This window comes from Dendropsophus ebraccatus, chromosome 9, assembly GCF_027789765.1.
Source record: "Dendropsophus ebraccatus isolate aDenEbr1 chromosome 9, aDenEbr1.pat, whole genome shotgun sequence".
Lineage (NCBI taxonomy): Eukaryota > Metazoa > Chordata > Amphibia > Anura > Hylidae > Dendropsophus > Dendropsophus ebraccatus.
Genome location: NC_091462.1, coordinates 44,482,458 through 44,500,358, shown reverse-complemented (window position 1 = coordinate 44,500,358; position 17,901 = coordinate 44,482,458). Strand labels below are relative to the sequence as shown.

General features: G+C 42.2%; 1 protein-coding gene across 8 annotated transcripts in view; it reads right to left on the bottom strand.

Moving 5' to 3' along the window:
- The window catches only part of MLPH (melanophilin), a 40,937-nt gene that overhangs the window by 1,443 nt on the left and 21,593 nt on the right, over positions 1–17,901 (bottom strand). For 4 of the 8 annotated variants that reach the window (XM_069983143.1, XM_069983149.1, XM_069983145.1 and 1 more), the window contains 9 exons: positions 16,329–16,555; positions 11,736–11,819; positions 11,474–11,653; positions 6,064–6,240; positions 5,527–5,682; positions 5,360–5,452; positions 4,143–4,235; positions 3,299–3,356; positions 598–686 (listed from right to left, as the gene is read on the bottom strand). In XM_069983143.1, the coding sequence (XP_069839244.1) occupies positions 598–686; positions 3,299–3,356; positions 4,143–4,235; positions 5,360–5,452; positions 5,527–5,682; positions 6,064–6,240; positions 11,474–11,653; positions 11,736–11,819; positions 16,329–16,555 (1,157 nt within the window). The remainder of the gene's footprint in view (positions 1–597; positions 687–3,298; positions 3,357–4,142; positions 4,236–5,359; positions 5,453–5,526; positions 5,683–6,063; positions 6,241–11,473; positions 11,654–11,735; positions 11,820–16,328; positions 16,556–17,901) is intronic. The other 4 variants (XM_069983147.1, XM_069983150.1, XM_069983148.1 and 1 more) reach the window with 4 other exon arrangements.

The window sequence follows — 17,901 nt, the reverse complement described above, 5'->3', positions numbered from 1 at the left end:
AAAGTCTATGGTAAAGTGTGTAATTCTAAAATTTAAATAACAGTCATAATTTTGGTAATTGTGTGTATTGTCTTCCTTTTCATAGAGTTTATTGGAACACATTGGTTAGAGTCTGTGCTGGGACCCCACTGATCAGGAGAATAGGCAGGGAAAAGCACATGGCAGTACATTTCATTCCTCAGCTCTCAGTGATCTCTGTACAGAAAGCTCCAGATTTTTAAAGCCAAAGCCAAATTCCAATAACAATAAAAAAATAATTTTGCAGTACTGGCCAGGATGAACTTTACAGACAGTGGCCGTTCTGTGACATGGCCTGGTGACAGAACAGCCACTGTCTTACAGCGTGTTAACCTAGCCTTAGTCTAGGGGCTGCCCTACCCGAGATGACTGACAGCACACTGCTCTGCACTCATTCTCCATATTGATGGGTGTTACAGCATTGGGACCCCACTTATCAAGAGTTTGGGCATGTCCATGTGACACGTGAAAAGTTTTTTTTTATATTATGATAGTTATGTTTTAATTTTGATTATTACAGTTTTTTCTTTCGTCTATAATTTTAAACTTCGCCCCCCATGATTAATCTATGGTGCTTACAGCAAAGACGCGGTCCAGCTTTTTCTTCCCATTTGGATTGCGCTGTGTCAAGGAACCACGGTAAAGTGCATTGCGCTCAAATGATCCATCTGTAAAACAACAAATGACAACAGTGGAAAGAAAAGAAAAAGATATTTTTTGGTCAGTTTTAAATGTAGTTTTTGCCCGAAAACATTGTTTTTCAATGTATGGTCACAGAATGTTTTTTTGAGGCGAAATTATGGTCATTTTAATAGGGTGTGAACATACCATTAAGGTTTTTAACTCAATAGAGAGAGGTAGTAGTAAGTAGAACAATACCAGTCACTGTGTAAACATCATCATGAAGAGGGAGGCCAAATTTTCTTTATGTATTTGTCGATTAGCTGTGTTGTGTTTTATAAGAGGCTAATCATAAAAGAGTTTTATTGAGATGAGGATGATATGGTCATAAAATAAGGAGATGTACAAGAGGTTTTACATTGTTTCCAGGTTCTCAGCAATATTAGGTAGTTGCAGTTAACCAATGCTGATTCCTCCATTTTGTATAGTTATTCAACTTAGTTTACATATTGTGGCAACTGGGTCAATTAGCGATTTCCAGAACGGTTAAAATAAGTGGCAAGACTACCCAATTGTGTAGGTTTGTCCCTATGTCACCTTTCACCCTTATGTCTCTGTTATGTGTGTGGAATATTTGGGTTTTAACTCTGTGAAGCTACTTCTTTATGTCAGCTTGCTGCTATGTATAATAATCTGCCTTGTGGGCTGTTCTTTTTTAGATGCTAGTTTTAGGCTGTGTTTACATGCAGTTTTTACTTTGCAATTAGGAACATGCAACGTTCAAGATCTAATTATAAAATTATATGTGAAGTTTTTTATGGACTTTGTATAATGTAGTTGCACTTGACTAGGAGTAAAGGAGAATGATTCAGATGAGAGGACAGCAATAATCACACAGAGATAAGCTTCTATGAAATGAGAACATTACATGGAGGTTAATTGAAGCTGTTCAGGTCACCCTATCCAGTTAGTTTATGACTAAAATGGAACATCATAGTATAAACCCTGGGTCAGGAAGCATCTTTATCTCTGAGTACAGAAAGACATTGAATGAAAGTCAGTGTATAGGGCAAAAAACTTGCATGTTACATCAGCCGTTCAAGGGGTTATCCACCTAAAAGCTAAAAAATGAAATGCTCTCATACCTAGCTGGTCTTACTCACCAAGTCCCCCTGAGTATTTTAAGCCATCCCCTGTCTTTCTAGCTGCTGCTATTCCTGAGTTACAAGTTTTTCTAAAAGCCGATCTATATCCAAGATGGCGTCGACCAAGAAACTACATTTTCAATCATGCACCTCCCTGATGGGTCCATTTGTCTACTCGCCCCCTTATCTTTATTCCCTTCCCCCTGCTGTTATTACTATTGCACAGGACAGTTTTTTTTCACTGATTTTGCATCACATTACCCCAGTATGTATTCAATACTAGCTGATGATGTAGCAGAGCTGATGTGTGCATGATGTAGCAATGTGCTGCATAACATTGTCTGTTTACCGGGGTGGGGGTGTAGTGTGGGTTTAGATTTCTCCTTGCTGACTGTGAATTAAAACATTCTGGTTCCATCCAGACTCTAAGAACATCCATAACATTTACAATATAAAGAGCTGTGACACAAAGACAGGTATATATGCCTGCATTCACTGCCAAGATAGAACTATAACTTTTCATATTACAGAAACCTAGGCTCAGGGACACCTGTACGTCTATGGAAGCAGCACTTTCACCCTGATTAGCAATGAACAGGTTTATGGAGAATCAGCAGATGATGTCTCCTGTGGGCCTCCTGGCCCCCAGAGAGGAGATCACATGTCCTGTGTCTACGAAGGGAGGGGGGAAGAGGGAGCAGCATGTTGTCAGAGAGGACACAGAGAAGAAAACAGGGAAAGAGTGCAGTCAAGTGGAGTGATAGAGCAGGGGACTATTAAGGGTTGGTGTCAGCTTACTCAGCAGCCGGGTGCTGTACATAGACCTTTAAAGGGAACCTGTCACCCCCCGTGCCGGGGTGACAGGCTCCCGACCCCCCGTTAGAGCCCCCTATACTCACCTAATCCCGCCGGGTCCCGCTTCTGGAGGTGGTCGGGTGATGAAGATCTCAGCCGCTGCAGCCCGGCGCGCGCGCTGAGAGATGAGTCCAACACCCATAGAGAATGACAGGAGAGTCCAGCGCTCCGTCATTCTCTATGAGCGTTGGACTCATCTCTCAGCGCGCGCGCCGGGCTGCAGCGGCTGAGATCTTCATCACCCGACCACCTCCAGAAGCGGGACCCGGCGGGATTAGGTGAGTATAGGGGGCTCTAACGGGGGGGTCGGGAGCCTGTCACCCCGGCACGGGGGGTGACAGGTTCCCTTTAAGGGAGTAAATATGTCCTATCCGCAGTATTCACAGAATAAGCAATTACTAAGAGATTGCAGGGACCCTCACAATCTCAATTAAGAGGACCCTGAAATCCATACTAAATGGAGCTGCGGCCGCACATGTGGGCCACTCCATTCATTTTCTATAAAAGGCGTTGAAGAGAGCTGATTGCAGCTTTGCAGAGAATGAATGGTGGGTATCTGATTATCGGAAGCAATTGATAGGTCCTGGGAAAGGCCATTGCTAAAGGTGAAGCCAAGTTCTGGAGTCTAGTGACCTGTCAGAATTATTACACTTACTCACCTGCCATGTCTGGATCAATATTAAACTTCTTTCTTAGAGCCTCTTGCATTGTCAGAATCTATATAAGAGGACAGATAAAAAGAAGTGTTAAAGGAAAAGTGTGCATGTACAATATTTGTTTATGTGCATTAAAGTTAGCAAGTTATAGTAGCTCTCCTCCAGGCAGAAAACTGTCTCATAGTAGCCAAACCAGTGTCTTCTCTATACAGATACATATAGAACATGTGTTTGCAGTATATATACAGTAGCTCCTATGCAGACCTTAGCACTAGTTCTATAGTGACCGATTACAAGTAAAACGAACGTGTAGTCTGATTCTGTGGTTATGCATGATCTCCCTCTTTCTTGGTGACCTACTTAGGAGGTCTAAAGAGGCATCTAAGGTCAAAACAAGATGCTGGTATTCACACATAGTAAATAATACTATATGTGCATTAGCAGACTGACATATGAATGAACAAATGAAACAGACAGAAACACTAAAGGAAACAAGTGAATATAGAGTACACTCTTCGCATGGTACACCCCTAAGCTGATGAAGGCCATGCTTGGCCGAAACGCGTCCTTGTACCATATGTTTGCTACACTACAATAAAGAAGCATAATTTACTTGGTGAGTGCCGGGCTCTTCCTAATATCTGAACATTTTTCTCACCTCGAGCACCACTGCCACGGAAGTGTCGTCTTCTACATATTTCTACATGTTCTCTGATATAGGCTAAATGATTCTTAATTTTCCACTAGTACTGAACTAAATTTCTGTGAAGTTTCTACAATCAAAATTAAAAAAATATATATACATTGGTATTACAATATATAATATCTGATATAACAGAGAGCTAACCTTCACTTCATTAGGTGTTGAATGAAGATTCTGGAATTCTGGCGATAGAGGCAGAAATGGCTCTGTACTTCTGGATATAGCAGAAGGCGTAGTCTGTTAGATGATAGGAAAAGAATTTAAGCAAGGCACAGCATACAAATTCTAAGACACTATCAACAGTTACACATTAGAAAAAATGGAAGTGACCCACTAATTTGATGGACAGCCATCTAATGTGTAGAAAGTACTATATGGGAGCACAGCGGTGAGCCTAATATTATATGAAGGCACAGAGGTGAGCCTAAAACTACATAGGGGTACAAAGGTGGGTCGAACTACTATATGAGGGCAAAGATGTAGGCAATATAGATGGGGAATTTGTATAGAAGTGGGGATGTTGTTGGGGTGGGGAGCTTAAAGGAGAACTAAGACTATTCTAACCTGCTAACAGCTCCCTAGTGGGCACAGGGTGCTGAGGATAAGGGTATGTCTCTTACCTTCACTCTCAGCACTGTTCCCATGCTGTTTATTCTGAAATCCTGTGCCTGGTAATCTGTTAGGAGCATTGGGGGTGTGGCTACTGAGTACTGATTCGGCTCGCCCCTAGAGGCCCCACCTTCTGTGTGACAATCCGCCCCCTAATGATTATCAAGGAAGGCAGTTGGATCGGTAGCCCCACCCCCAGTGCTCCCAGCAGCTTACCGGGCAGAGGGTTTCATAGCCAACAGCACAGAAATGATGCCAAGTATGAAGGTAACACCTTCATCATCAGCGCCGCATGCCCAAATGGGGTTCAAAGCAGGTTAGATTTGTCTAACCTGCTGATAGTTCCTCTTAAAATTGTTTGTCTGGCATATTCTGTGGAAATGAGTTATGGCAAAGAGAAGTCTTCATGATGGCCCGGGCAGGATGGAGAAAAGAAGGAAGTGAATGACTTTGATCAGAGAAGATGTCACCTGTGAATCACTGAATGTAACTGCACTGTAATATCTCATGTGGTAAGTGTAGAGTTCAGATCTACCTTTATATAGCCACTCTAGGGGGTAAATATTGGTCTTTGTATAGTAGATTTTTTTCATTAGCAGTTTGATGGTATTAGTTTTTGACATGGAAATAAAATAAACACCAGTTAACCATGTGGTTAATGCTTGTGCAAACATGTCCTAACAGTGTGGGGGCTGAAGGGTGGGCTCCAAGAATTATTTTCTCTGGTGGGCCCAAGACACTGGTTATATTACCCGAGGGCTGGACTTCTTCTTGGCCTTGTCTGAAGGTGACACCGTGAGTCCTGCCGCACTCAGAGCAGCTATCCTGGTTTCAATATCTGACACCTAAACACAACAAAGATGAGACAGATTAAATGGGAAAGACATAAAAATGGAAGGAATGGACTGTTGCCTCTCACCTCACTCTCTGCCTGCTGCACTTGAGCCATGGCAGATGCCACACCGACCTCTAATTCTGAAAGCTCAGAGTCGGTGGTTCCACTCTGATGTGCTCGTTCTTCCAGATCCTGGAGGTTCTTTTCAAGTCCATATGTCTTTTCTGCTACCATGTACACCTACAGTATGACACATTAGATAGAGCTTTAACCAGGTATTGGAGGTTCATATTGAATGGCCTAATAGAGATAACATATACAGTAGCTGTAACTAAAATTAGAACTTGCCCCGTAGCAGAGCTTTTACTAGATATACTCATCAATTAAAATGTGCCTCAAACTTTCTTCTTAATTCTTTCTTCCTAATTGATCTTCCACTTGGTAACTTCTTAGATTTTCAGAAGACCATCTATATGTGCATATAATTCATCCACTTGTACTTTCATGGTTATTTAATGTTCAATGTAAAAACATACTGTAGTCTATCATGATACAAGACACATAGTTGCATGACCAAACTACCAATGTATATAAGATGATTCACCAAATCCTATTCCTTACATTTTCTTCTAATTTCTGGAACTCGACCCGTGCCTCGCTGCTGCCTCCTGGTTTGCTGTAAGCAGTAAAGTGCTGCCGTATCTCACCACCAAAGGCTTCTTGCATGACTCTCTCAGTGGCATTTAAGGTCCTCAGTGTTTTTGCCGTGATATCACAGAGAGCCTGAGCTGCTGTTCTCTGCAGATGGGAGAAGTTACTGTCCATTCAGACGGTCCATGTACCCAAGGTTAATAGAGGGCATGGGTATTTTATTAATTTTAATCTCTGCTTATGTTGTTTGGGAGTCCAATGGGCGGTCCTAATCACTAACTGATAGCTATGCCTTTATACAGGCCCAGACAGGGAAAGCTTTGTTATTGAGTGAGACCTCCCACTGGACTCCTAAGCTTAGATTTTAGCAGGGATTTCAACTAATAAGGTACAAGCTGAATACTGAAAACAAGATCTGAATCTGCTCAGCTCCTGCTCTGCTGGAAGATTAGACAGCATTTCAAGTTTCCTGCAAAGCTTTGTCCTGTGCAAACTTCAGTTCTAGTGTGGTGGGACACTTCCAAGGTAACTGTACAATGCCCAGAGAGTTCCATTAACAAGGCCTTTTCTAATAATTAGGACCTTGCTGGGTGTTGGACAGTTGCCTCAGCAAGCCGACATCCAAGCATGCGTCTCTCCACTATAGGGATGAAGATTATGCAACGCAGAAATTTTTGAGGTACACCTAAAGGGTAGTGTTAAGAGGATTTGCCAAACTATTTGGGTTCCACAGCATTCTCCGAACCAGAATGCTTTGCATTTCCCTCCCGGTATTGGATACCACCCTAGGGAATCCCAAAAAACAAGAATACAACTTGAGCGAATTGCCCGTCTTAATGAAGCAAAGCTTTTCATTTGATTGACAAGTAGCTTATCAGCCGTCTGCTTTTCAACTCTGTACTTCTGAACAGTTTCCCACGACTGGATCTAGCTTTTCCTGACACCTGGGGTAAAGTGGCAGGGAGTGGAACAGAGTTGAAAGGCAGACAGCTGATAAGCGCTTCGCTTCATTTGGACGGATGATTCGTTCAGCTCTAGATACAACCATAGGCCATGTTCACACATAGTGAAACACCAGCCGTTATGTGACCCGCCCGAGTCACAGAATGACCAGTGTTTGTGAAGATCATCCCGGCCCTTACTGATCTTCATTTTTGTTGAATTTGGATGCGGGCGCACCCGTGTGCGCCAGCATCCCAATTCAACATTGCACACAATGGAGAGTGTGGCCGGAGCCGCACTCTCCACTGTGTGGGCTGACATGTCTGTGCAGCCACACAAAGCTGACATGTCAGTTTTTCGTGCGGCCGCTAGGGATGTGTATAATATGTGTATACACATCGGCCGGTATTCCCGCAGCCTGCAGAGCACGTAAGTTTTGAATTAATCACGGCCATTGTTGCAAATCGGCAACAACGGCCGTGCTTAATTCAAAACTTACATTGTGTAAACATGGCCATAGGCTGTATTCATGTTTTACCTGGTAGGCCTAGGGCGGCTTCCATCTTCTCCAGTCACTGGGAGTCAAATGCCGAGCGCTCTGGTTTGGAGAACGTTGCCGAACCTGAATAGTTCAGCAAGTCCGCTAAACATGATCCAGGTAATTAATTTTTTCTACAACAGTAGTACCATCCTTCTCTCCAGTAACTATTCTAGTTTACTAATAAAAAAATGTGAAGAGCGGAAAATAGCTCTAATAATAGATATGTTTCTAAGTTATAGTGCAGACATGAGCTGTAAGTAGTAAACATGCGTCAGCAAGGAAGATAACACCCGTATGTTTGTGTATATATAGAATATATTTTATGTGAATCCATATTTTACTGTTGCCTAATAACCACCACTTCATACACCTTAAGTTTCACCTTTCTTTTTAGTAACAGTTAAATAGATCCATTAGACAGGAAGAGATGTTGCTATTTCTAACACTCAAGATGAAACTTCCTACTATCGTGTTATGGTAAATGGATGAGAAAGGGTTTGAATGAGGTAGGGCGCAGGGGGCGGATGGTGTGCTAATTGTCTACGTTGGCACAGCTCCTCAAGAGCTCTCAGTTCCAGCCTTGGAACTCTTCTCAAGAGGCACTTTGATCTTCACAATGCATCTATAACTGTTCTGAACATACTAGAAGGGACAGCGAGCTCCCATTAGCAGATCCTTATTGCAAGAGGACGGAGTCATGGGAAGCCTGGTTATTCTTTCCACTCTTCTTTCTACTCAAACTCCTTCAGAAATATAAACTGAACTTTAACTATTAAACATCCACTGTGACCATTTATATACAATAACCCAAAACAAACACGTTTGAATTGAGTTCTGCTTTCACACTGCTGTTATACATACTCACAATGGAGCACTTGGCTTTTGCTCTTTGTAACAACCCTAACGTAGGAGGGGTGGAGGTTAGGAATCATCATAAGCTTACACTTTACACCAAAGACTTGCTATTATATGTCACCCACCACCATGTCTCCTTCCCTTCGATCTTGAAGGAGTTCAAAGTATTTGGCAGACTCAGCAACTTGGAGTTGCTGTTTCCGTTAAACTATCTCCCACTGCACAAGAGAACTTTAGACATGCTGCAGGCCTACCAACGAAAGTTCTTGTCTTGGTTTGGCCGCATGAATGTACTGAGGATGGATGTGTTGCCATGCTTTCTCTATGTCTTTTAGACAGTCCTGATACATATCCCATCAAGCTAATTCAAACCACTGCAACAAGCTTTTGCTAAGTATATGTGGGGCGCTGGGAGGGCTAGTCTCAGTATTATGACCCTCACAAAACATAAGTCATAATGGAGGAATGGGGTTACCGGTCCTGAATCTATATAATGAGGCGGCTGTGATTGCAAGAATTATAGATGGGATGCTTAAAGAAAATTCTACATGATGGGTAGCTTAGAATCTTGCATTTCCCCAGCTAATCTTGCCACTTCCCCATGGCTTGTGAAATGTCAAAAGAAAGTCTCTGACGGATTAGGCAGATTTTACTAAACATACACATTTGGGGAGATTTATCAAACTGTTGTAGAATTGTCTTAGTTGCACCTAGCAACCAATCAGATTCCACTTTTCATTCCTCACAGATTTTTTGTAAAATAAAAGGAGGAATCTGATTGGTTTCTAGGGGCAACTAATACAATTCTACTTTACACCAGTTTGATAAATCTCCCCCCTTGTGTCTGGAACACATGAGTGACTAAACATGCTATCTCCCACAGGTCAGGGCCTATGACTACCTTGTTTACCAACCCAGCTTTGAGCCAGGATATTTGCAATCCTCACTTCTGATCTGAAATACTGCCATCTCCCCCTAGACTGCATTATTTGTTGGTGGCATCATAGATCCCAACTTTATCTTCCCTTAAGGCGGCGTGCCCTGACAGGACCCTATCCTGGTTCGCATGCAATCAGTTGCCCTCTTTTATGTGTGCCTCCTCGGTAGGCTCCCCTCCTGGTCGAGACCTCACTGATGTTGACAACTGGATCCTGTCCTTTGGGGGAAGCGAATGGGACACTATCGAGAATTTACTTAATGCTTTTTTCTCTGAGCAATGATGATGTAGTGCCATTCTTTTCAGCATGGCAAAAGGAGCTTGGAGTAACCTTCTCTTGGGAGGATATGCTGAAAATATGTTCTTTCTCACATGGCTTATCCCTGGATGCACACTCAAAGGAAAAGAATTACAAAAGTTTGTCTCGATGGTACAGGTGTCCGACACTTTAATATCGAATGTATCCAGATGTTTATTGGGTGTCCATAAAATACATACAAAAGTTTAAAAATACACGTCGAAGCATTTCGGGATGGTCTCCCTTAATCATGGCAAGATGCATGGCATCTTGCCATGATTAAGGGAGACCATCCCGAAACGCGTCGGCGTGTATTTTTAAACTTTTGTATGTATTTTATGGACACCCAATAAACTTTTGGACGTTTATGGAGCTGTGAACTTCCTCTTGCTATGATTACCCAGCTGGTGGTGTAGCCCAGCCCTTTACACATGCTCCAGTCCTACATTGGGAAACCATTCACTCTACTACGTTATCCTGCACATGGTGAGCTGACTCAGTTTCCTTATTCCGTATCCAGATGTATCGGACAGATGCTGGTGGTGCAACAGTGAGGAGGGATCCATATTAAATATCTGGTGCAGGTGCCCCATAATTAAAACAGTTCTGGGAGGGTGTTCTCAAAATTTATGAAGCCTATTAAGAGAAAAGGGTTGCACATACCCCCCAATTAGCTCTGCTTTCACTCTTTCACCTGGGACCCTGGCGGCACGGACTGTGCTGCCCTGGCATTAGAAATCCACCATGTCACCCACACTATCTGAATGGCATAAAGCTATTCAGAGGGCAGATGAGTTGGTGGCAGAGGCACAGGATCGCAAAGAAAAATTCCTGAAGGCATGGTCTCCCTGGATTCTTTTTGAAGTTTCTCCTGATTTCACAAATCTCCCGAATTGAGCGTCCCTGACGTTAAGTACTCCGTGACTGGTTAAACTCTTTTTCCAAATACAAATAGTTCCTTCCTTCCTTAGTTCCTTCCCTCCCTGTTTTTCTGTCCTATGTTTTGCACGTCCATGGTAGTTGTTTAGGCCTATATTATTTACATTGGTAATCTGGGAGACAAAGTACTGACCAGACAACAAGTGTTTGCATTATGTCATACCTTTGTGCTTATTGCGTTGCAAGATGGAATATTATTGTGGGACTTCCCTCTTATTTTGGCCATAGGATCAGGCCACTGAACTTCAGTTGCAAATAGTTATACTATGGACACTTTGTGACTTAATTCTACATGGTTGCTTTAAATACTGTATGTTACCTTTTGTATATATTGTACAAAGCTATTATGTCTTTTTGAAAATAAAATAAAAGTTCAAATAGGTTCCTGTTATTACAGGAGCCAATAAATTTGTGCATAAAGGTTACCTTCCGTATCATCACACTACCGGTATGTTAATATTTTTTTTAACTGTCTAGGTTCACTTGAGTGTAATATCCATGTAGATAGTATAGTTTATATTAGTTTATTTATGGAGGTTTGGATCCCAAAAGCAGCAAATTCTATAGACACAAAACCTGATAAGCTAAATGATAAATATCACATGACACATGGCTGATCCATTGGCACGTCAACAGATCCTAAAATACATAGTCTTGATTATATAGAAAAGCTCCACAATTGGAGTCACTTATAGGATTACTGAGATTACTGACTGTTAGTTTTTGGTTCACTTTCCTAACCAGGACATTCCCGTATAATAACTTAAGAGGACTGCAAGATATTTTAACTTTATTCTAATAACACATCTAGAAGACAAGATAGATTAACATGACATCTTACTTTTCCAAGCAGCCTTAATGTTTTTACCTTCTTGGTCTGATTAGTAGCGTCTTCGTTGGAAATTTTCATTGTTGACTTGTGTTTTGGTCTTTTCTCCTCATCAGAAGAGCCTCCTTTATCACTCAAGTGACTGGCAAGTTCCCCTATTTTCCGTTTAAGTGTTTCTTCCTCCAAGTCTGCATCGGTGTGACCTGCATGGCTCGTAGACTAAGAGATTACACAGTGTCAGGCTTTAAATGGATAGTTGTTGTCTTACGTGCTGAGCAAATCAGTAAAGAGTTGGGATTACCTCATCAGACTGCACAGAGATTCTCTCCTCTAGGCGGTTTAGCATGCGTTCAATGGCAGACATGCGTTTATTAAGATCAGAAATCTGTGAAAGAGGGAAAAGGAGCTCACAGAATAGATCCCTTCACCACAAGAGAATATTCCCACCACCCAATGACCTGATTTTAGAAGCAGTATCAGAAAACTATGGAATAAGTTTAGAAAGGATGTGTTCACACCACCAGGAAGCATAATGTCAGGCAACAACCAGACACCCACAGTCATGGGTTAGTCATACCACTATGGCATTAAAATATAGATAGGTAATATGTAGGAAAAACATGATCAGGGTATCTTAAAGAATAAAAAAGATCCCCATCCCCTAACACTGCTGTCCCAACAGTTCCCGATCCTGCTGATCAGTGCTTCCTGAGTCACTGGTCATAGTAGTAACCCTCTTAAGCCTGTGATTGGCTGAGGGGTCGCTTCCTGTGTGTCAAGATAAAAACAGGAAATGCAGATCAGCTAGGAAGAGTCAGGTCTTAAGGGCCTTTTACACGGGCCGAGCTAGAAATAGATAATCGGTCCGTGTAAAAGTGACATGATCAGCCAAGGATGGGGAAAATGCCTCATCCTCGGCTGAACGGGTCCCTGGAGCGGGCAGTGTATACTTACATCCTCACTGCTTGTGATCCAGCACGTCTCCTCCAGTCCTCCAGGCCGGCCGCTGGTTGTATCTTCAGGCCCTGCCTCCTCTGACTGTAAATCATTCTGGAAGGGGTGAGGCCTAAGGGCCCTATTCCACCGGACGATTATCGTTCAGATTATCATTAAATCGTTCGATTCTAAACGATAATCGTTCGGTTGAAATGCAGTTAACGATTAACGACTGAATGAGAAATCGTTGATCGCTTTATAAGACCCGGACCTATTTTTATCGTTGCTCGTTCGCAAAACGTTCGCAAATCGTTCGCATTGCATAAAACGTTGTTCGGTTGTTCGCAGTAGATACTAACACAATAGCGAAGAAATGGCGAAGAAAAAACGATCGCAAATACGATCATAAGTAACGATTATCGTTCCATGGAAATGAGTGAACGTTTTTGGGTCTTTCGCAAAAGCGGTAGTTTGAGATCGTTAATCGTTAACGATTATGTGAATGATAATTGTCCGGTGGAATAGGACCCTTAAGATACGGCCCCCGGCCGGACTGGAGGGCACATGCCAGATCAAAAGCAGCATGGATGTAGGGATAGCCTTTTGCTTGTGATCTTTAAACTGACAGCACACACACACATCGGCGCTTGTTTGTGGCCCCTGTAGCCGACAAATTACAGCATGTAAAGGGACCCTTAGGATCTGCACCTGTAGATCTAAAGATGCCACATTTTAAAGATTCTCTATAGGGACTAGAAAAACTTAGAGCTTTGGTAGCTTACATTTTCTAGCAACACCTTTTATAATTTGTGACAGTGTTATCAGTGTCATATTTTCTGCCTCTACACCTGTTTATTACATGTATCTGTTCTTGGTAAGTACATCACACCCTCCCAGGTATTGGTGATAGAACTGTCTGACACTGTGATGTTGTCTGCTAGATTACTAGAAACACTTCTTAGACATCACTTCAGCCCAGCAGACTTTCTCCTATGCAGAGTATGAAGAAAGGACATTTTGTGCTAATCAGGCCACTGTAACAAAGCCCACTCCCCCCACCCCAAGTCACAGCACCTAGATTAGCACAAAACATCCTCTCTTCATATTCTACTGCTAAGCTTATAATGAACACAAAACCACTACTGTCAGCAGTATTTACTACTGGTGAATGGCACTGGGCAAACTGTGGATGGCAATGGGGGCAAAACTGCACCATTCTTGTCTTGGCCTCTTTGGTTTGTACTTTGCTATCTCTGTGTCAGTCCCCTATCACACTCTGTGTCAGTCCCCTACCAGAGGTGCGAATATAGACTGAAAACTGATAGACTTACAACTAGTGAGTTTCGACACCTCACCACTCACTGAATCCCAGAGCTTGAAATAACCAATGCAGCACAGGCTCGCCTCAACCTCCGGTCAGACCAGTCGTCTCCAAGAAAAAAAAGGGAGGGATCCTGTTCTTATTAAACTTGAACACAATTAAGAATGAGTTGTCTGTACTCACATCTCAGAGGGGAGAACGGCTCCTACTCCCCGCCCCCCCCCCTGCAGCCGGAATTGCATGTAACAGATTTTCCCTTATTAAACCGGTCCGATCTGACACCTGTTCCGTATATCCACGTCAGGTGAGCATTAGAGATGAGCGAACCTACCGGATTTCTGGTTCGTACGAACCAGAAATCTCGGCTTCTGACTCCCGCTGTCTGCCGGCTCCGTGCAGCGTGTGGATACAGCCTAAGGAACACCTGGAAAACTGGGATACAGCCTATGTCATAGGCTGTATCTCAGTTTTCTAGGCGTTCCTTATGCTGTATCCATCCGCTGCACAGAGCCGGCAGACAGCGGGAGTCAGAAGCTGAGATTTCTGGTTTGTACGAACCAGAAATCCGGCAGGTTCGCTCATCTCTAGTGAGCATGAGCAATATATAAATACAATGGGGGAGATTTATCAAACATGATATAAAGTGAGACTGGCTCAGTTGCCCCTAGCAACCAATCAGATTCCACCTTTCATTCTCCAAAGAGTCTGTGAGGAATGAAAGGTGGTGTTTAACTTTACACCATGTTTGATAAATCTCCCCCAATATCTTTATTCTTGTAGTCCAATGCGTGTCAGAGTATCCAACTCCTTCATCAGGGACAACTGACGAAAGAGTTGGATACTCCGACACGCGTTGGACTACAAGAATAAAGATATAGTAATTATATATTGCTCATGCTCACTTACCTGACGCTGATGTAAGGAACGGGTGTCGGATTGGAACGGTGCAGGTTATAGGAGAACATCTGTTACTTGCGATTGCGGCTGTGGGAGGGAGGGGAGGAGTAGCAGCCATTGTTCCCTCCGAGATGTGAGTACAGAAAACTCATTCTTAATTGTGTTAAAGTTTGATAAGAACACTATCGCTCCCTATTTTTTTTTTTTTTCTATTAGTTGTTCCGTGTCACACAAGGATCTTTCCGCCTAGCCAATTAGAGGCCACAGCTATGTTCTGCCTCATCCCTGATTGGCTACAGGAGAAAACAATTATCGTCCGAACTTAGCCTATTACCGGCCGTTCCAGTTGATAATCGTTTGATGTAATAGGTCACATTAAAAGAGCAATGTTCAGCCGACATGCACGATGTCGGCTGATCGTTGTCTTAAAACATGTTGTATTAAAATGACAGCGATAACAATGGTCTTCTGGCCATCGCCCTGTGTAATAGGAGCAGCAGACCGCCTCTTTCTTCTACAAGCTACCCGGGCAATCTAAGGATCGTCCGGGCAGCCCTTCCCCTTGCTCCCTGCTCCTCCCCGTGCAATGTCTGTGCATGTAATAGCACAGACAGTGAGTGGGGAACGAGGAGCAAGCGAGCGCTGACCTGACAAGTCAGCACTCGCTTGCTCCTTAATATTGGGCCATGTTATAGGGCCCTTACACAGCGATAACACGAGTGGTGGGGGATTAAGGAGGTTAAGTATATATTTTTTTCTGTTTCACTGTGTCCTGAGCACAGTTTAAAAAAAATAAAAAATCTTCGGAAAACCCCTATAACAGCCTTTATAAGAATAGCCCATCAATATGAATTTCTTCAAAAACCTTACTAAAGTGTATCTAAGTCAGATTATTTGGGAAATGCATACATCATAGATCTCCAACATGGTATTCCTACATATTGATGAGGTTGCCTGGTTTAGAAAGTTCATTTCCAGTTACCCATTAGGGAATTTAGAATAAAAAGAGGGGTACAACCCATTCAGGACAGTCACCCATTAGCTAAAAGTAGTGGGCAGCTACAAGCAGCATAATCCACTCTACAGGACCCAGCACCTCTATGCACAGTCTATTGAGCTCAGTGGGCATGGTTTTTCCCTGGTTTTTCCCTGTCGTGGTGCTGCAGGAAGCTGAACACTTGCAGTAGGATTTGTCATCAATTACAACTGATCAAGATGTATTGTCTATCATTCTAAGCAACATTCTTCTCGAAAGCAGGAACCATAGGTAAATCCTACTAAAAGTACAGAGAAGGGTTAATAAATAGCTTTATGACTTTTTTTTTTTGCATCCCTAGTGCGCATCAAACACCTCATCTAATGGTAATCAACCATTAGAATGACTTTTTTTCTTTCTAAGAGGTACTCATTCCAAGAACAAGGCTCGGAAAATATAATTAGCCAAATCATACAAAGAAGTGAAGAGCTTAAGAGGGAAGTGAAAAAGAGAGATCATTTACATCAAACATGAATGTGAACCTGGTAGAAATTAATGAGTAAGCGCTGAATATAAGGGTCTAATGAAATCATCTGTGAACACACAGAGCCGAGCACACCACAGGCTTTATTACACCCATGTCATACCAGGATCATTACTGGATAATCATCAAACGTATTAAATACAGAATCTAAAGAAAACTTCCATAGGAATACATTGTCTATATTGCAGACAGCTCCTCTTGTACGGTATGTAGATGTTACCTGTGGGCCTGAATGGTGGATGTTTTCCTGAGATGATGCACGGCTTCGACGCCTGGGGGGAGCTTTGGGTATAGCCCCCCTTTCTTCATCCGAGGTGTCCATGTCACCAGAATACTGCGATGCCTTGGGTGCAAGGAAAGGGCTGCCTTTAGGGAGATAGCGGGTGCGAGTTAGTTGGGAATCAGGGAAGGAACATTTTGTTTGGGATTCTGTTAAACAAGGGAGGTCTGAAGGATCAGATGAGAAGGGTAAAAAGGGGGAAACAGCATTATTGAAGGTAGTTATCATAAAAAATATCTGGGCTGTGATACTCATGGGTTTGTAAAAGTCCTAATAATATAACCAATGGCCCACAGTTGCTAAAATTATTAGTAAAGTAATAACCAGTAGAGAATCATTATTCCCGACATGTAAAGATCTACTACTACTGTTTGTATGGGCTATCGCCATATAATTATAACATACAATCAGGAATATCATCACATCCAAGTATCCAAACCCCATTTACCACAGAAAAAAATAACTTTAAAAAAACACAAGAAAGGGTGTCTCATGAGCCATTATTTCTGAAATTGGCTATACTGATATAGTGAAAAGCTCCTGGTGCAGTGGTGCAGAAAGACACCTTCATGTACTCTTTGTATTGCAGCTGCCAGTTGTACACTACTGCACATAGTGACTCTCCAGTCATGTTGTAAAACAATATTGTTGGTGCAATACACAGGGAAAAACACAATGCAGGTTTCTAGATGTAATCTTTTATCATACAGGTTAGACCAGTTTGGTCTCATCTGACAAATAAAGGGGCACACAAGACTAACTTTTTTTTAGACATTCCTATTGTTTCTTTAGATAAAGTTTGATGCTGTTACTGATATAATCATATTGTTTTCCCACTAATATTCAGGTGATATGTATATGTAGATGAAAAATAACAGATCAATGGTGGCCTGCCTGGGACGGTTTAACTCCAATTGCTAGAATAAGCAACCCTGGTTCCATGTGCTTCCTCCTGAGTAGGTAATGTGAGGCCTAGTGTGGTGTCATGTCAAATCATGATATTGAGCATGCTCACTTGACATGCACAAAAGTGTCAATCTATAGTTGCTATAGACTACTTCAGCTTCCTGGTACCCTGTAATATATATATATATATATATATATATATATAAAAGATGTTGGGTTTTACGTTGAATATGTTTTTTTTAGGTTTTCTAGATAAACTTTATTCATTTGAAGCAACATCCCTCTATATAGCTAATGTAGTTCCTAACATATCTGTAAATCACTTCATTTATCAAAAATTAATCTTTAGCCCAGATAAACAGTTTAAAGTTTTTTGCCCATTAGGCATCCACTGCCTGTTGTCAGGGGAAATCTGTCCATAGTAACAGATAGACCTGGACACATTATAGGAGTGGAGGATGGTGATTACTTTGTGCTTGGTGCAGAAGAGACAAACTGACAAATAGATAGATAGATAGATAGATAGATAGATAGATAGAGTGCATGAAAAAGACTGGACACCTGCAAACTGAGCAAGTCTGCTTGTTTCTCTCTCATCTATCACCTC